Raw genomic sequence first — 20,644 nt, 5'->3', positions numbered from 1 at the left:
GGGGGGGGGGGGGGTCTTCATCTGATATAGTTATAATAAACATTTGGGAATAATTAATTTGGTTTTTGATTTCTCTCATCTAGGGTCCTGTAAAGTTTACGAATCCTCGACCCTTTATATCTAACTTAGAAGCTTTTAGATTTTTCTCTGACCAGCGCTTCACTGGCAGGTCCCCAGAGGTCTTGATTGGCCCCCCTCTGCTCTCTGAGCAGCCTCTGGGAGTTAGATCAGAGTGGCAGATCTCCGGTGGTGGTAGGCTCTGGTTGTGCAGAAACCCCCTAATCCGCTGTTTACCACAACATGAGTCTATTGCCATAGAAATGATAGCTGAGATCCCAGATTCAACATCACTGACTTCATAACAGGGCCTCGTGAGAGGAGAAGCCAAGCTACGAGGGGGAGCACGATTTCTGAGAATAGTGGTACTCTGTTGCTTTGAAAGAAAGGGCCATTGTCTGCATTAAGATAGAAATGCATGAATGAGCTGTGCTGTGGGGTACGCTATAGTTTACTCTCTGTACAATACTGCCTGACGAAAAGTAGTAATTGGGGATCTTATGGAACAGTTTGCTTTCAGAAGGGCCAGCAGTTCCCTCCATCAGAGTCAGTTCTTATTGAAATAAGAAGCAAGCAGTTTCTAATGAATCATGCTGCATGAATTGATGTTCTGGGGTCAAAGAGTTCCCTTTTCATGATGTATTGTTTTGTTTGTGTGTTTATTGTGTTTTTTTGTTGTGTCTTGTTTCTATTAATAGAAGAAAGCGAACCTGACCAGGATACTAAAGGTATTTTTTTTTTTTAAATTTCTGTGCTGCTGCTTTTTAAATGTAAGGCTCTTTTGCAGTCAGTTGCTATGCCTGACCTTACAAACTCCTCTAAGTGCCCTTATTCTGTCAAGAAACAACAAACATTCTCTCCCTTGTTTTTTTTTTCCCCCTTTCCCCTCACAAACTCTTATATGCAATTTTGTGTAACAACGAGGGTCTCCTTCCATTTCCATAGTTTCCCTTCTCTCTCCCTTTCTCTCCCCCCACTCATCTCTGTTTAATGTTAATCTTTTCCTCATGCTTTTCTTCCCTGTTCTGATCTTAGTTGCTCTCTTTATATCAAAGAAGACATTTGGCATTTGTTTTTTAAGGATTGGGAGAGAATTAAACAACAGCAGATGGGGTAGAGAGGGAAGATGAGAGGGAAGGGGAGGGGGGATAGTAGGGGATAGGAAAGGTAGCAGAATACAACAGTCATTAATATGGTATTATGTAAAAATGTGGATGAGTAACCGATGTGATTCTGCAACTTGTATTTGGGGTAAAAAATGGGAGTTCATAACCCACTTGAATCAAATGTATGGATGATGATATGTCATGAGCTTTGTAATGTTTTGAACAACCAATAAAGAAAAATAAAAAAATAAAAAAAAAGACACAACAAACAAACCATGGGGGATATGAGGTCACAGCATGTAACAGCGTCAGTCGATGGGCTGCTCTGTTATATGATCAGCTTATTGGCCATTTACATTTCTAAAACTCGAGTCAACAGGAATATTTAAATCAGGTGGTCCAAACTCTGGAAACAAAATGAAATGAAATCAATCAGAACAAAAATATAAATCTCCACAGGTTGGAACAGAAAGTTACCCTTCCACTAAAAGACCTCTTTTCTGAATCGATGGGTGGGACTAAAATTTTGGAGAATGTTGAAATGTCATGGAGCCAGATTAGGCTTTATTCTCCACTCTCAACACGATGAGAAATATTATGCAATTGCTCCAAGTTGACAAAAATATTTCATTCTAATTGCATGCAGACATATATATTTTTGTGGAATGTGGTTAGAAGAAAGTGACTAAAAATCAAATTTGTAGAACACGAGTTTTCCATCACTAAGTACCTTGCATCCTGAATAAGCCCCATGCTTTCTGCTCTTCTGACCTAAACTTTGATGCTTTGGGGATGAACTTCATGAATTTTCCTGTGGTACAATTTGACTTAGTTCCTCTTTATCTTAGAGTCTCCAATAAGATACAGGTTGAGTCTCCCTTGTGTAAAATGATGGGGATTGAAAGTGTTGCGGATTTCAGTTTTTCAAATTTTGGAATATTTGCATAGATGTTATCAATTGAGCACCCCTAATCCAAAAATCTAAAAATTCAAAATGCTCCAAATTTGAAAAATTTTGAGAATGATGTTATCTTTCCTAGTTAGAACTGAAAACAAATATAGATATATAAAAATATATCAGCACTTTAGATTTCAGAGAATTTTAGATTTTAGATTTTCAGTATAGGCAGGCTAAATATGTATTTGAAATATTTTCCTCTTTCTAAATACCAGGTATCTTACAACTAAATTTACCTGGTTCTGTGAGATTTGGGGAAGAGAGTGAGAGTTAAGGTTGTTTTTTGTTTTTTTTTTTTTAATTTTTTTCAACTTGCTCTGATCAGTCATTGTTGGTTTGAATCATGTAGAAACCTCTTTAAGGGAAGCTAGAAAATAAGAAAGAAAAGAGTAATAAAAAGTAAAATTCATGTACATTCATCTTATCCTTTGAAATAATTGCTCAGAAATAGAAATTGACCAGAGACTTAAATATTCCTCTGACACTGATCCCTCACCAAGAAAAGAGAGGTAGTTCATTTCAGGCCATACTGCTCATTAATTTCAAGAGAGCTTGGAAAATGCAGGGGGGAGTGGAGACACACACAGAGAATAAAATAGGTGGTGTTACAAAGAATTTTAGAATTCCTGGCTGCATAAGCACAGTTTTGAATATAAGATTCTTAATCTGCAGTCACCTCTGCAAATCTGCCCAAGAAAAGTAAAGCTCAAAACTCACGAACAGATTCCCTGAGAGAAAACCCAGGGATAAATATATTGCCTGTGTGTATCTTCCATTTTGCAGAAGAATAACAACTTGCATACCCACAGGAAAATGAATGGGAAAAAAACCCACAGTGAATTGGAGAATGATAGATAAGGCTAAATACAGGAAGAGGAACTTGATCATTTTTTCTTAAAAATCCATATCAAACCATTATAAATATTTTCTAAGTTACTAAGTGATTTTATGCCCCTTCTAGTAAGCAGTTGACTTGTTTATGTAACAAAACACTGATATATTTAATTTCCTACAAATAAATTACAAAATAAGGATATTTAATGCATATTTTATTGGATAAGAAACCTACCACATTACATTTTAAATGAATGACTTAGAATGTATTTTTAGTTTGTGGCTACCACTGTAATTCTGGGGATTTACTCCTGAACTACAATCAAGTTTATTATTGCAAGTGTTTTATTATTGATGGGCATTAGTCTGGTTTTTGTTTTTAATTGCAACTGACTTTATTGTTCTCAGTGATCTCAAATGTGACGGAATTTCTTTCACTATCCCTTCACCTTTCATATTTAGAATTGAAAACAAATATCGATGTATAAAAGGCTGTCAGTTTTTTTTGCTGATAAAGCTGGATTGAAAATCAAGCTTTTGGAGCTGGGGTTGTGGCTCAGTGATAGGGCACTTGCCTGGCATGTGTAAGGTACCGGATTCCATCCTCAGCACCACATATAAATAAATAAAATAAAGGTCAGTTGACAACTAAAAAATATATTTTAAAAAATCAAACATTCCTTTTTAAAATTAATTCATTCATTTATTCTAATTATGTATATATGACAGCAGAATGCATTTTGATTCATTGCACACAAATGTAGCACAATTTTCATTTCTCTGGTTGTACATGATGTAGTGTCACAACACATATGCTGTCATACATGTACCTAGGGTAATGGTGTCCTTCTCATTCCATCATCTTTCCTGCCCCCATCCCCTCTCTCCTCCCCTGCCTTTGCCCCCCTCTCCATTATGGGTCAGCATCCACTTATCAGAGAGAACATTCTACTCCACTTAAAAACTAGTCTAACATAACCATAACTTGTTTCCCCATCCTTCTCAACCTCTCCCCAATCTTCTCCATTTCACTCCTAGTTGTTGGATGGAGAACCCTGACCTGATGAAATTGCTATCTATCTATCACACGTCAACCTCTACCTTTCCTATATGCAGACTTGCTGGGAGAATGTCCGTCCAAAGAAGGGCTGAAATGCTCACACATGTATATGTCCCTTCTTGCAATCTCACCAGAGAAGTCATTCACTCATTCATCCATTCATTTGGCAAACACTTACTGGGAACTTACCATGAACCATGCAGGAGGCAAGTATCTAGGTACATGAGTCAGCCTGTTAAAGGGCAAACCTTGTCCTTGTGATGCTTACATTCCAGGGAAAGAGACTGCCAACCAACAGAGGAATGGATTAGCAGTGATGAAGTAGTGCTAACGACTAAGAGGAAAGATGGACCAGGGTCAGGGGATGAAGAAAGGAGGCAGTAGATAAAGAGACATTTGAAACCCTGAAGACATTTAGACCCTGCTTTGAGAACAGAGGAAAACTGAAAGGAAGGGTTGAAGATAACTTTCAATACTAGGGGAAAAGGGCTGAGTTTCTATTTGATCTTTTGGAGAGAATGTTAGAGTGCGGGAGGGACCAGATTCCCTTTAATCCCTGGTTTCCTTCTTCTATTAACACTTCACACTTAACAAGGCGACCCATTATCAGCCTAAAGGGCAAACATGCTCCCTTCAGGGAGAACAGCAGTTTATCAGCACAGTCTTGAGCTCGAAATGCTACTAGCAATGTCAGTCTCTCTTTCATTTATTTATTTTTTTATTTATATATGACAGAGGAATGCATTACAGTTCTTATTACACATATGGAGCACAATTTTTCATATCTCTGGTTGTATACAAAGTATATTCACACCAATTCATGTCTTCATGAATGTACTTTGGATGATAATGATCATCACATTCCATCATCATTAATAACTAGATGCCCCCTCCCTTCCCTCCAACCCCTCTGCCCTATCTAGAGTTTGTCTATTCCTCCCATGCTCCCTCTCCCTATCCCACTATGAATCAGCCTCCTTATATCAAAGAAAACATTAGGCATTTTTTTTTTGGGCGGGGCGGGGGGATTGGCTAACTTCACTTAGCATTATCTTCTCTAACTCCATCCATTTACCTGCAAATGCCATGATTTTATTCTCTTTTATTGCTGAGTAATATTCCATTGTATATATGCCACATTTTAAAAAATCTGTTCATTTATTGAAGGGCATCTAGGTTGGTTCCACAGTTTAGCTATTGTGAGTCAGTCTCTTTTATGTATCTCGCTAGAGCCCCTAGAGGTTCTGATATGGGGTGAGAAATGTACTGATTAAATCAACCTCAACATTACTTTGAACTGTAGAACTTTACTCTGATTTATTTACACATTATGCTTAACTAGGTTGTGCAATATGGATCATTAGAGGTTTTGCAATGATTCCAGATGATATTCCAAGTAATACCAGCCAAAGGGAGGGAAAAAAAAGCTGTTAATTACAGCAATATAAACTGTCCCTGATTTCTACATTTCCAAGAAGAATTGAAGCCCCCAAATTAAAATTCTTGCCTTTATAAATTAAGACATTTTCTTATCCTACCCATCTTCAGCCAGAAGGTTCTCATTCAAGTTCAAGGGTATTGACAATGTTATTAGATCACTTTTCCAGCACCTATAAAATTAAAATGACCCAAGTCCAAATATCTCCAGGATCTTACTTGTTTCCAATTCTCAGAGGCAAAGAGACCCATAAGATATTCATTGCAGTATTCTCACACTCAGAAACCATAATACCAAATACACAAGAGTTATTTCAGCCAAATGATGCGCAAGGACTCAAATATTTTGTACAGTCTAGGTCTCTATGTTGTTACCAGAAACATTAAAAGGAAGATCCCTGAGTGCACTCTTCTAGGATGCCAATCAGTCAGGGTTCCTTGTCAAAAAAGTCCACAGCCTGTGAACCTAGACTAAGTTGGTAGAATGAGAATTCAAAGACAACCACACATTGCATCTGGGTGGTATGTCCTTTATAATTGTTTTAATCTATAAGAGATCACTTCTCCCTTCATTGTTATTTTTTTATTAAAGAAACTAAATAATTTGCCCTTTTAAAATTTTCTGTATTCTGACTTTTACTGAAATGCTTCTCTATGGTGATGTTTAGCATGTTCCCTGAACCCTCTGTATTTGTAGGTTGGCAGTTAGACCCCGGGAACCTTAAAATCGGGTTCAATTTTTTGTTTTGGGGGGCACATATACAGTTATATTTTAAACATTTGATGTCTTTTTTTTTTTGCCTTTTATTTTTAAACCACTTGTTTCCTTTGAAGAAAGCACCTTTCTTGCTTTTCTGTTCTCCTGGCTTTGGAATCCAATATTTATGTGTCTAAATTCTATATTTCATCTCTTAGAATCCTCAATATCAAGAGACTGGAAATCAAATTCAAATTTTCTAAAAAGATCCAGTTGTCAAGTAAATCATATCTTCCTTTATCTTCTTGAATTATATAATCCTTTTTAATTGGTATTCTAACACAACTCTGGACTTGATCTGTCATTGTCTTGCACGTCTCCTGTCTAGTATACACCCTCTCTCCATACTTTCAAAAACCCAAGCTCCACAAATGTCAACTAACTAGAAGAGCTAAGCTTTAAATCATAATGTTAACTAGGGCTTCATACTCTGAGGGTATGTTCTGTGCTTAAGTCCTAGAAAACAATGGACAGGAGAAGAAACGATTATACTTACAGTGTAACAGGCAATCAAAAAGATTTAACAACATTTTAAAAGGAAATTGATTTGAGGTCAGAAGACATGAAATCAGGTTTCTCGCCCATTACATTTTTTACTTTGAGAAAAGTAAATTGAGTGGGATTTTATTTCCACATCTATAAAGTAATAACAGAAATCTGGTCTATCTCTGAAGCCTCTTCCAAGTTTAATAATTCTGAGATTCTAATTACCTTCCAATTTATGATACATTCTGGGCCTCAACCCTATTCTTTAGTTAAAGGTAGAACTTCTCACATCAAAAGAACTTCATTTTATTTAATGAGGGAATCCAGCCTCAGAAAGGAACATAAATTACTCATTCTCCTACCCACATTTTATCTAAAATATTCTTTTTTGCCAATATGTCAATTCAATCTCTGAAAAATGTGATGGATTTTTGTCTGACCTCCCCCTTAGATACTGTGAGGGTACAGAACATTAATCAGTTATTTCTTCAATTCCATAAAGTATATCCTGTGCTCCCTCTGATCAGGGACTCTTCTGGGTACTGCACATAGCAGTGAATGAAACTGGAAAAGTTTTTGGTTTCACACGATCAGATAGTGGTAAGGTCTGCTGAGATGATAAGATTGGATGATGAGAGAATGAATGGGCGAAGGCTACACTGTGTGTTGGGTGGGTAAAGATCCTTTCTAAGGAAATGCCACTTAAACAGAGACTTAAGCCATACAAAGAACCTGCCATATGTAGACCCAGGGTGAGTGTACCAGACGGAGGAATAATGGGGGCAAGCTCTTACACTGGGAACGTGGCTGGTGAGAAATGCAAGGTCCGTGGTGTGAAGGCCTTGGAGGCCAGGAATTTGGTATTGACCTTAAGACAGAGGGAAAAATGGTCAGATTTGATTTTTAAAAGGCCACTCTAGCTTGGTCATTCTCTATTGGAAAGTCACTCACCACTTCTGTCTTCCTAACAGTTTTTGCCAGAATCCTGCGGGCTCCTGAATCCCACAATGTCTCCTTTGGCTCCTTTGTGACCCTGCGCTGTACAGCAACAGGCATCCCTGTCCCCACTATCAGCTGGATTGAAAATGGAAATGCTGTGAGTGTCATATGTATGGGGACTTGTTTGGGGAAGACCCATTGGTGGTGAAGTTCAAGACAGACCATAGATTTGGGGAGTTATTTTTATTTCTGTCATTGGTCCCACCTGCATCTATTTTTGTCCTGGAAATCACTGTCTTAGAATTTGGATGCCAGGAGTTTGCTTCTTTTCTTGTATCACTGGGAATAGTCAGAAATCAAATGCTTTCTTTATGCCTTTGTGTAAAAAAAGAAGAGGTAACAAGTCCTTTCCATGCATTTTCATAAAATCCATCAGTGAAAGATTAGTTCCCTGCTGGAAGCTACTTTAGGGAAAAGCAATCTGGAATTAGAATCCACATCTGTCAGTTCAACATACTTTTCTTCATTTTTAATACTGGTAATAAGAGCTAACACATATGAGGTAATGTTTTGATCCAGGCCCTGATTTTAACACTTTATTTTTTCATTCTATAAATATATGTTGAGCATGGGAGCATTGAGCATTACTCTAGGTCCTGTAGAAACAGGAGCAAATGAAACAGGCAAAGTTCTCTGCCCTTAAAGCGAGCTGGCACCTGATGAATAAAGACAGACAAACAATAAGACAAAGAAGAGACTATATATTTTATGTAGATTCTATCAAATGCTGTGAAAAAAATAATAAAGGTAGAAAAGAAGACAGAAAGATTGACCTTAGGGAGAGAGAGTCTGTTTTCAACAGGGTCAAGCTTCATTAAAACAAAGACATTTGAGCAAATCTCTGAGATGAAGGAGATTATGTACATAGCTTGACAAGATAACCTGACAAAGGCTCTGAGATAAGGATATGCATGTTCTATCAGAGAAACAGCAAGGAAGCCAGCATGGCTAGAGGTGGATGAGCAAAGAGCAAAGCAGGAAGGGGTGTGTGCAGGCCTTGTGGATCCTACAGATTTGGGTAGGTCATGGAAATAACTTTGGCTTTTATTTGCATGGGATGGAATATCATTGTAGGTCTTTTTCCGTTGTCTGTTTTCTTTCTGATTCTTGCTCATTGTGTTCTGTTTTCTTGTGTGCCTTGTTATCTTTGGTTATCTGTAGTTCATTGTATTGAAAAAATGTCAGAAACTAATTTGAGGTCTAGATGAAGGTAATTTCCCTTGGAGAGAATTTTTTCTTGTCTCTGCTAGGGAACAAGAGCTGCTTCTAATCTTGGACTACCTCAAAACAATCTCAAGGTTTGAAGCTCCTTGGACATCCTAGATAATTATAATGAATGCTTTATAATTATAATGTCATTCTTTATGTGGGCCACTTCACTTGTAGTTCACACTGAAATGTCCCTGATATCTAGTTCTTTGAGTTCTCAATTTATTGTATCTTTAATGCTCTAATGCTTTTATGGGCTCTGAGTTTTGATTTGGCTATCCAAAAATAAGTTCAATTTTTCTGGCTTTGGAAAAGTATCTTAACCAGTGGAGAATATCTAAGTTTTGTTATATGTGTTAAAAATTTTTTTCAGAATTTTAATTTTTTTGTGTGAGGATTTGTCTGAATAACCTAGCTTATCCAATATCTGAAAAAGGAACCTGTCATGAGTTATTATTGTCATTATATTTTATAAGTTCTATCATTTGTCTATTTACATTTGATTTTCATGCAATTTCTAGTTCCTGATATGCTTAATGCATTAGGTAAAGTGAAAATATGTTAATTCTTAATTTAATAATTGCTTTTAATTGAAAGATATTTTATAAGCAATAAAATTCCTTGCCACCAATTATATGGCTTTTTGATGAACATGTAATTTTCACTTTGAATTGAAGAATTTCCTTTATTTGAATCACTTTTATTCCTTGAAACATTGTTTTGTTTGTTTGTTTCATGGTGTTATTTCAAATTGCTCCAAATTTTATTCTAGATTACTGCCTCCATTTTAAAAAATGGGAATGGTCTATTCTTTTAGTTTGCTATTATGATTATGCTGCTAATAATATTATGCCAGGCTTATAGAATTGATTGGCACATTTATGTATTTTCCTTTGGTACAGAGCTGGAGGTGAGGAAGATGAGATGCAAATTTCTCTCAAACTCAGATGTTACCTCTACTGTATCTCTGACTAATGCTTTTCTCCTCTCCACGTTCTCTCTAGTTAGACTGCTATTAAATGGATTTGGTTCAAAACATCAATCTTTTAGTTCTTTTGGTTTTGCCTGTTTCTGTGGAGAGATAGGGTAGCCCTACATAGTCTGTATGCTTTTCCTCAGGCTCTGTTACCCATGATAGTTGTCCACCATAGAAACTCCCAACAAGGAAATCTCATCCACAAGCTCTGGCTCATGAGCTGATGCCTGGTGCTCCATGTATAGCCCCCAAAGTTCTTCAGGTACCTTGCTGACTTTCTCTAAGTCTACTTCTGCTTACAGCTTACCTATCTCACCTTTGAAATTTTCCAGGACTCTTGGAAAAGTGTGTGTGTGTGTGTCTTTTTTTATTTTTAGTTGTCGATCGGCCTTGATTTTATTCATTTATTTATATGTAGTGCTGAGCATTGAACCCAGTGCTTAACACAAGATAGGCAAATGCTCTACTACTGAGCCATAACCTCAGCCTCCAAAATGTGTCCCTTCCCTCCCAGGAAACCTCTTCTTTTGTGTTAGATTTTAGTTACTTGATATTAATCTGTCTATCAATCCAATCACATCATCTCTCTTAATCTTCCAAAAATTACTAAAAATGTCTGATCCTTGATTACGATACCTTCCATCTTTCTCTGAACTTATTTTTCTTGATTTTAGAGTTTATTTATCTGATAAGATTTCAGGTAGAAAAAGAATAAAGATATGAGCTAAAATGATTATTATTGTAACTTAGGCATTGAATAAGCATGATTTTCATGTAATACAATCTTCATTATTTTCTCTGTCCTTTATTCAGCAAAGTGGGTTCTTTTGCTACCAGAGAAGCCTACCTCAAGCAGGCTCTGTGATTTTTCTGGACACTAGTATATAATTTTAAATCATTAACATCATCCTAATTTAGTAATTTGAGGTGTCTTGTCCTAAGTAATAACTGAGACATCCAAATGCATTCATAAGCAGGAAGACATATTCCTTCCTCCCTTCTCAGGACTATTGTAGTCATGCTAGCAGCCTTCCACAGAGGAATTGTGGTTGGTTTCTTACCTCCTGCTCACCTGTGATCCTCTCACTTCTTAGCTGCTCTGTGTCACTATGTCAGGGTTGGGTAGGAGGAAGAGAGGAGAAGTAATTGGAGCAGGAGAGTTATCATTTAATTGATGCCCTTGCAATTTCACCTTATACCTTCTGCACCTGCCAAGTATTTTAAATTGTATTTTTCCCTCATGGACATGTTCATAATTCTTCAGAGACTAGGGAACATTTAAGACAATACAAGGAATGCGTTTTCCTTAGCAGCCCTCTTCTGTTTAGCCCCCAATTTGTTAGTTGATAGGAGGTCTCTTTATTGGAGTCATTTATTCCCCCAAAAGGTCCTCTTGGGAAGATGGAAAGGGACTACAATTCAGATCTTCTATAAAAACCTTTGTATCTAAGAACTCTAGGAGCCTAAATCATGAAGAGAGCTTCCTTCTCTTTGCTTCTTCCATTGGAGTTGCCAGGAAGCTCAACCCTGCCCTTTAGACATTTGTCCATTTTGTCTACACATTTCAGGTGTGTTAGCATCCACAAGACTCCAAACACACATTCATGCACACTCTTGTTTGATGATTCTTTAGAAACACTCACAGAACTCAGAAAAGCTATTATGGCTAAAGTTTAGGGCAGGAAAAGAAAAATGATTAAATCAGTAACAGGGAATCAGTTTTCCTCTCCCAATAAAGCTGCAACAACAATACTTAATTCCCAACAATCATATGTGACAACATGTTTAAGTACTGCCATCCAGGGATGCTCAACCTAGCATAGGTATCCAGAGTTTTTACTGGAGTCGATTATCAGACAAAGAGTACTGACAGGACTGATCTTAGACCTCCAGAAATAAAATGGATGCAGTATGTTCTAGGGTTACAGGTGAACAGAAAGAAGTATTCATTATAACTCACATGGTTAATGTAAACTATCTGGTATGGCCCAAATTCTCAGGATGCAAAGATACGAGTATCAGAATATTCCAAGGGGTAATAGGATGTCCCCAAGAGCCACAGGGAGGACCTTTCTTTGTAAGGTGCAGGGTTTGAGCACCTTAAGCCCATCAAACTAACCTTTTAATCCTTTACTACACAATAGGAGACTTAAGTCAACTCTTAAGCTTATCCTAGCTAGGACACCCTGTCATTCATTGAAGAGATATGGTACATGTCCAAACCAGACCTTTGGGTGAGGAAAGAATGACTCTCAGAATAACTTACCAACACAAACCTTGATAAGTCATCCAACTGGTGCTTGGTTATTTTCATCTTCCATCTCCTGTAGGATAGTCTTTTTTTTTTTTTTTTTTGGTATCTTGGTTGTAGTGAACATAGGTTATCATATTGCACTATATTAACAGTAGCATACTAGAGACAAAGGATGTCTCAAATTATGCTTTGTTTGTTTTTTAACATTTGTTTTTTAGTTGTAGGTTGACACAATGCCATTTTTTTAATGTGGTGCTGAGAATTGAACCTAGGGCCTCACACATGCTAGGCAAGCTCTCTACCTCTGAGCCACAATCCCAGCCCCCTCCAATTATTTTTAAAACAAGTATTTCAACAAGAAAATGGGAGACTTCTTTTTTTTTTTTCTTATAGGTAGGCAAAGTCTTTTGGTATAATTCACATCATATTAAATTCTATTTCCACCCAACCTAAGGCACTTTCCTTCATGGACTTGAGTTATTGCATATCCTCTCAACTTTCTCTTCTCCAGGATTGCATTAATTTGCTAGAGCTAACAATATCAGAATAGAATGGATGGGGTGACTTAAACAACTGAAATTAATTTTCTCATGGCTCTGAAGACTGAAAGTTCAAGATCAAGGTGCCAGCTGGGCTGGTTTCTAGTGAGATCTCACTTTCTGATTTGTAGATAGTTTCCCCTGGCCATCTTGCAGTGTTCTCATGTGGCCATGTCTCCATGTGCATGTACTGCTGGTGTCCTGGTGTCTACAAGGAGAAGATCCTAAATCCCATAGTGTTTTTTCATAACATAGTTCTTACTCCTAAATGGCTTTGTTTCCTTTCTTTTTTAGACTGTTACAGAGTTTCCTCATCTGAATTAAATAGCAAACAAAATAAGGCAAATACTCTGGAAAAGCATAACAGAACGTTAAAAACAAAAACTTTAAGAAGAAACCCATTAATGGGTGACCTATAAACTTAGAATTCTGCAGCATAAAAGAAGCGTATGTGAGATGATCGGTCAACTAGCCTGTTTGTGGTGATCTTTTCACAATGTATACCTATATCAAAACATCAATTTATAACCTGAAATATATACAATTTCTATTTGTTGGTTATGCTGTATTCAGCTAAAAAGGTAAAATTTAAAAAAAATTAAATTAAAAAAGGAATCTCAGAAAGTAATGTTCTGCTCTATACTCCCACCCCTCCTGGGGCCCACTCCCTGTGTGCAGTGTGTCCTAAGAAGACTGGTTGGCTGGAGCCCTGAAAAATGAGAACTAGGACACGGGGCACAGGAAGAGGAAGGAGAGGGGAGGGAAGGCTGTGGAAAACAAATTGTGTCCGTGTGTGAAATTTTGGTAAGATGTAAAACAGGATGCCAAATTTTACGGCTACCAATAACAAAAGACATCTTATATATTTTTGCAAGCCTCCAAGGCTTTCAATTATTCCTTCTTGTTTTTACTTCTGTTGTTTTGATGGAAAATTCCTTTTATCTTTTTCTGATACCTAAGCAAAACCACTTTCTCATAATTTGTTATTAAAATTGGTTCATCTTATCTGTCTATCCTAGATCCCTTCAGAAGACAGTAAGCAAACAAATTACCACTTTGTCACCTGTAACTCAAGCCATGACAGAATGAGAATTAGACACAGTTAGCTGACTTAAGAATGTCCCTCTTCAGCTAACGTGATTTGAAGGGAGTTCCATTTGCCACTCAGACATGGATCCCTCATGTGGATAATGACACAGATGTCGGATGGCTGTCAAAGATGACCTCTAGTATAACATCAGACTAAGGTGCTCTAATTCTGTTAGGTTATAATAAAGTAGCACATAGTCCCTGCTCTGCTTTACCGCTCTAATTAAATTTCAAGTGTCAGTTGAAATCCAATCCTAGTTGGCAGTGTGTTTTGTGACTCTTCCGTGAAGCTGTTGTAGTTGACATAAGCCTCTGAAGGTGGCATAAAGATATGCTAAGGAAATTGGGAGGCTGACATGTAACTTTACTAATTTGTCTCACAGTAATAAAGAAATGGTTAGACGTGCTTTTTAAAATTCAGTATTTTCAAAAGGCTTGCATGAGAGTAGATATGTGGAGGATACATGATCGTTCTCTGTTGGAGTTCAGGAATAATAAAAGAGCCCCAAATTAATCATTCAAGATATGACTCATCAAAAGTTGAAGGCAAAACAGATCTATCCCCTCTGAGGCTAAAACAGGAATAAAATACACTAACGGTGACTTTGATTCAGGAAGAAAGCAAAAGTATATCCGCAGTTCTTATGGTCAGAGAGCATGTGTTGTTCTTACTGCCAAGTTCTTGGTAACACTACCCAAGCCCAAACCGAAATCCACATGCCCTTGCCCTTACTGACGCAAACCACAGGAAATGGAGGCAATTTCAGGCATTGAACATTGTGAAAGTAGCAACTCAGAAAGTGCATCCAAGAGAATATGAAGGAGCCCACAGCTCTGATATTGTTTTAGGGTATTGAATGAAGACAGATATAGAGCTGGAAGACGGTTGGCACAGAATAAAACAGTTTGAACTGTGACTCTAACTAGGAGCTAGTAAACTAACCTCCGGACACGCTCCTAAGTACTCAGCCGTCTGAAAGATGGGACTGCTCCTCTTCTCCACCCCCACCCTGTGCACATGCCAGTAAATTAAAACCCTGGACCGTTAGCCCAAGAGCTGGAGAAAGTCAAGCAACATACTCCAAAATGATTAAGAAATATTTTGCTTTCTTCCTATGGAAATACCATTCTTTTTTATTTATTTTTTTCATGGAAATTTGTAGTCACAGATGAGCTTCAGACTCACTGGTAATATTATTTTCCTTTTACAAGTAATTTGATGTAGTAATTTGATGTGAACGGTGCAGAGCTTACTTTTTAAAACTAAAATCCTTGTAATTTTTATAACTGGATTTATTTAAAGTTATGTTAATAATACCTCTGATATTTGCACATTCAACTAAAAATTTAGAAAAATTACATGTCTCTCTTTGTCCAATAAATGTAATTCCTAAGACATTTTAAAAGTTGAAATATCTTAATTTAATAGAGGAATTTTGTAAAATAAATAGCCAAACCATTTATGTTGAAGATTGTGGTTTTTAATATTCTTAAAAGGAGGCTTGTCTATATTTTATGCAGAATTGATATAGCAACATCTCTCAATTTAAATGTATTAATGAGGGCTGGGTATATAGCTCAGTTGGTAGAGTGCTTGACTTGCCTGCACAAGGCCCTGGGTTTAATCTCTAGCACTACAAAAAAAAAAAAAAAAAACTATTACTGATACATAAAAATATTCTATTTGTCAAGACTGCTATATCACCTTCAAAGAGTTTTTGTACACACTGTTTCAGCTGTGCGTTATTAAGACTATTTGATAGAACTTTCTATTTTACTGCTTTTTAAAAAAAATCTTATTATTTTTTCTTGTACATCTTTAAGGTGTATAACATGGTGGTTTGATTTACATATAACACAGTGAAATGATTAGTGTGGTCAATCAAATTAACACATCTATGGCCGCACAAAGCTATCCTTAACCAAAAAGACAAAACCCTATCCCCAGAGCACAGAGCTGTGTATATGGCTCCTTCAAGGCAGAGTGCCTGAGTGACTTGCAGAAACCAATGTACTTACTGTAAACTCCAGACAGAGTCATTTCAATTAAGTACAGTCATCCCTCAGGGACCTTGGGGAGTTGGTTCCAGGACCCCTGTGGTTAACAAAATCCTTGAATGTTCATTTTTCTTATATAAAATGGAGTATTATTTGCATGTAATCTATGCAATCCTCCCGTATACTTTAAATACCTAATACAGTGTAAATGCTGTATAAACAGTAGTTATACTGTATTGTTTAGGGGATAATGACAAAGAAAAAAAATCTGTACACGTTCAGTATAGATGCAATTTAAAAAATATATTTTCACTCCACAGTTGGTTCAATCTCAGATATAACACCCCGAATACAGGGAGACCATTGTCCTCTGTAATTTTTAGGCATATCTTGGTGAAAGCTCACAGGGATAATCTGAACTTGTCCCTTTGATCTTTTAAAGCAGGGAGGCAAAAAGAATCAAATAGAGGGCAGAGGGTTGTTTTTATTTTCAGATCATCAAAAATACTAAACTGTTGGTCAGGATGATCTCTGAAGAAAGAAAAACAAATTCAAACTATGACTAACAAGGCCTGCTGTGCATGAGTCACCCACTGAATCAAGTGAGGTCTCTGGACACAGGAGGAAAAGCACTTAGGAGCCACGTCATAAGGCAGGGGTGAGCCTCCCAATTTGCTGGTCTCCTCACCAAACTATTTCAACACCTGGATGGAATCCAGGAGAAGAGAGCTCAGGCAGCTTAAAAACTGCTTCTCTTTCCTACAAAGGACGTTTTCAGTGACCTTGAGGAGGTATTTAGCAGTGGCTTTCTTAGGTGTGAACATGAAAATAGAGGGAGTCTAAGCAGCATTTCGGAATTACTTATTTCTCAGTTGTCTCCAAGGCATTGCATGGCCCTGCTTCTTGAAGGAGAGAAACAGATTTGCAAAGGAGGAAAGCAGTGGCCCTACGAATTCCACGTAATACACAAACTGAAATGGGATTATTTTAAAAAACAAAACAAAATATGAAATGGCATAGAGCATGTCAGTTGAACATAGGGTTTGTACTCATTGTTTTTTTTTTTTTTTTTTTCTCCTTGCTGCTTTGTATTCAAATTCAGGGGAAGTTCAAAATTAGACTTCAAATTGTTCAGTTCTTTCTAACTTGCATGCTCAGATCCACAAGACATTGAACTTCTGATAAATATGATAGTGATGAATTCAACTAGAATTTCCAACTTAGGGTGTATCTCAGAAAGATATTTTTCTTTCCACTTGAGGTTGCTTATCTGGAGAAAATGCCATAACACTTGACCTGACCTGGGAATTTTCCCCAGTTAAGGTAAATTGATACTCACGTAAGCCAGTTTTCATCATAGGTATGGAGACTAGTGGTGAGACTGGTAGTGAGGGTAGAGAATAAAAAGAGAAAGAAGTGAATTGGACAAATTTTCCCTGCGTCATTGCTAGAGAAAGCTTTGGTGCCAAGGACAGGGGCCACCTGGAGCTAGGGAGAATTGCCAGTCTTTGAAAATCCTCTCTCCTGCAAAATAGTAAGATAATTGGCTCCAGATTCCTCTTTCTCAGCTTCATTTCCTACTATTAGAGGAATCTCTTCCAAGGTAACCAGGCTCAGATTCCCTCTGGCCCCATTTACACTCCTCCAAGCAAGACTAAGGCATACCATGGGTTTTTCCTTAATTGTCATTTCACATGAATTTCCCTCAAATTGGCATCCTTTTCCCCATAGAAGTAGTGAGAATTATTGAAAAGATGGTAGGTACAGTACTCAAGAAAACAATGAAGAAATAACCATTACAAAAAGTGCCACCGCCTTAGCATGACATATCTCAGACTTTTATTTTATTCCTCGTTGGTTGATTTGTTGAGGTTGTTCTGCTAGTCAGCTTTCTATCACTGTGAGAAAACACCTGAGAAAAATCAACTCAAAAGGAGGAAAGACTTATTTTAGCTCAGTGATTCAGAGATTTCAGTCCATGGTTCCCTGGGCCCGTTGCTTTGGGCCTGTGGCACCACAGTACATCATGGCCATGGGAGGAGGGGGCTCGCCTCATGGCAACCAGGAAGCAGAGAGAGAAAGAGGGAAAGACCTGGGGGACCAATATTCCCATAATGTTGTAATTTCCTCCCACTAGTCCTCTTGCCCTGCCCTAACCTCCCAATAGTGACAGAGTGGTGACCAAACCTTTGACATAGGAGGCTTCAGGGGATACTTGAGATCCAAACTTTAACACTTACTGTTGCTGTTCTTATTTCTAATGGCTCCTTACTTGTCTCCCTTCCAGGACTGGGGAAGGACTAAGAAATATGATGATTAAAAGCACGGGCTTTGGTATCAGATCAACTAGGGTACGAATTCTAACTCTGCAACCTGGTAGAATGTGCTGGGCAGCTGTCTTTATCATACAGTTAGAGTTATGGTGACTATAGAATAAGTACTGTCAATTAACCTCTCAATTGTGTGTGAATATTGCACTGATATTCTAGTTTTTCAAGGACATTTGATTTTCTGGTTTCAGAAGTCCCGCAATATGAATGCTGTGTCTTGGAGAGAGGCTTGGCTTTGCAACCATTTTTTTAAAAATATTCATTTATCTTTCTGATATGCATTTATGGAGAACTGATCACATGTTATGAAAAGAATTCCAGAGATCTGTAATCCCTCATACTTGACTGTCCCTTTCTTCAGGAAATAGAGGAAGCATCTTGGAGGATCTGCTCAGGGCATCATCTTTCATACTTTGCATTAAGTATCTGTTGCTATATCACAAACCACCCCAAAACTTAGTGACTTAACAATAACCATTTATTAATCTGCCACAAGCCGGCTAGGGTTGCAGATTTGGGTCAAGATTGCCTGATCTTGACCAGCCTGGCTCCTATGATTAGCAGCTTGACTGTGTACTGGTGGTCCAGAATAGACTTACCCGTATGTTTAACGATGTTGTTGGCTCCTATCTGAAGCAGTGGAGGTAAATGACCATGTGTGTGTTTTCTCCTCTATCAGGCTAGCACTGGCTTGTTCACAGGGGGTCACAGGCTTCAAAGCAAAAGGAAAGCAGGCCACAGTATGCAAGAACTTTACAAGTCTCTGCTCAACCATCCTAAAACATGTGGCAAACTAACCCAGATTCAAAGTGTGGAAAGAGATACTACCTCTAGAGGGAAGAGCTACTTTCACACTGTAAGGTCCTGGGCCTAGGGCCGGAAAAATTTTTGGCTACTTTTGCAATCTACCACACGCCTTTTGATCATAATCCCAATGCTTTTCCCTTCTAGTTTACTAGTATGACATATTAGGAAATCCTTGACCTAGTTCTACTTTTTCTTTTCCCTGTACTCCATCAGGTTTCTTCTGGGTCCATTCAAGAGAGTGTGAAAGACCGAGTGATTGACTCGCGGCTGCAGCTGTTTATCACCAAGCCAGGTCTCTACACATGCATAGCTACCAATAGACATGGAGAGAAATTCAGTACAGCGAAGGCTGCTGCCACCATCAGTGTATCAGGTAAGATGGCCCTGCATGTTCCCGTGGCTCCAGGAGAGGGGAGAGTGGGTGCTATTCCACCACATCTGGCATTGGGAAAAACCTTTATCTCCTACTCCAGTCCCCAGTGAGAATACTCCAGAGGTGACCTAGATAAGGATTTTGGCTAATTTGTTGCCTCACAAACGAAATCCCCGCTTGTCCAATTGTTGAGTAACAACTTGAGGAGCTCACTTCTTTCTATCTCTTTCTTTTCTTTCCTCTCTCCCTTCCCTCTTCCTTTCACCCCTTCCTCCCTCCCTTCTCTTCTTCCTTACCTCCTTCTTTATTTTTCTTTTTTACAATTTCCTTTTCCTCCCCTTCTCATTTCTTTCTCTTTTTGAGTTATCCAAACTTCCCAAGGCTCTCCAGGAGTAAGTTGTCAGATATTTACCATATTTGAGCCAATTTTGCATGGCTACTTCTTGGGGCATTTGTTCCTGTGAGTAAGACTCTTATGGTTGTTCCTTTCCTGTTTTATGCAACAGCAGGGCATACAGGTATTTTCAAGGAAAAGAGCTGACACATGGATTTCTAGGATATTTGTGTTGTGTTATAAAGGTTTATTTTTAAAATTTAAATGTCCCAAAGGCTCCTGAGAACATTTATGGAATTTGTAGAGTTGGAAATAATCCCCGTATCAGGAAATGCCAGGCATACTATATTCATAGCAGGCCTACTATCCAGGGATCAGCAGAGAGGTGTTTGGCCCCACATGTAAGGCACTGGTAGAAACTTGCCCAGGGCCAGCTCCCCAGAGCCTGCTGTTTCTTATTACAGTGCCACTTCTTTGATCTTCCCTGATGAGGAACTTTCCAGTAATGTCTGTGATTTTTTAGTATAAAGTAAACAGAGGCTTCAGAGAAATATATTGGGAATACTAGACAAAACTGGGCCTCTGGGGCATACCCATGAAAGAAAGACTCCAAAACTAAGTGTCCCTGTACCACCTCCTGGAATATGTCCACCTGTAGTGTTATATTAAGGAAAATCATTTCTTCCAGAGAATGGCACAACTCCTAAAGTAAATTCAACTCAATTTAAAATGAAATTAAATCAAATGATTTCTATTTACACAGTACTTTGCTATTTTTATAGAGCACTTTTACATGCATTTATTAAATATTCTGGATGTAGACCCTTGTGTTGGGTAAAGTAAGGAATGGAAACAATTAAGAAATGGGTCTTGCTTTCTAGGAACTGTCAATCTAGAAGGGAAGTTAGCCAGCCACATTTAGGTAGCTCAGACTATGCAGTATTGCAGAAACACAGACCAAGAACAACAACAGAGCAACAGAGGAAGAGTTTAAGGGAGTCCCCCATCCCCTCCCCCGCCCCCCCTCCCCTCGCCTCTCGA

At 38.0% G+C, this 20,644-nt stretch overlaps 1 protein-coding gene across 4 annotated transcripts in view; it reads left to right on the top strand.

Annotated features, from left to right (window-relative positions):
- Musk (muscle associated receptor tyrosine kinase) overlaps positions 1–20,644 on the top strand; it is a 93,440-nt gene that overhangs the window by 41,848 nt on the left and 30,948 nt on the right. For 2 of the 4 annotated variants that reach the window (XM_048783225.1, XM_048783224.1), the window contains exons 6-8: positions 756–785; positions 7,667–7,791; positions 19,110–19,269. In XM_048783225.1, the coding sequence (XP_048639182.1) occupies positions 756–785; positions 7,667–7,791; positions 19,110–19,269 (315 nt within the window). The remainder of the gene's footprint in view (positions 1–755; positions 786–7,666; positions 7,792–19,109; positions 19,270–20,644) is intronic. The other 2 variants (XM_048783226.1, XM_015492207.2) reach the window with 1 other exon arrangement.

This window comes from Marmota marmota, unplaced genomic scaffold (assembly GCF_001458135.2).
Source record: "Marmota marmota marmota unplaced genomic scaffold, marMar, whole genome shotgun sequence".
In the NCBI taxonomy this organism is placed as follows: domain Eukaryota; kingdom Metazoa; phylum Chordata; class Mammalia; order Rodentia; family Sciuridae; genus Marmota; species Marmota marmota.
Note: the sequence above shows the minus strand (reverse complement) of the source record. Positions and strands in the feature narration are given on the sequence as shown.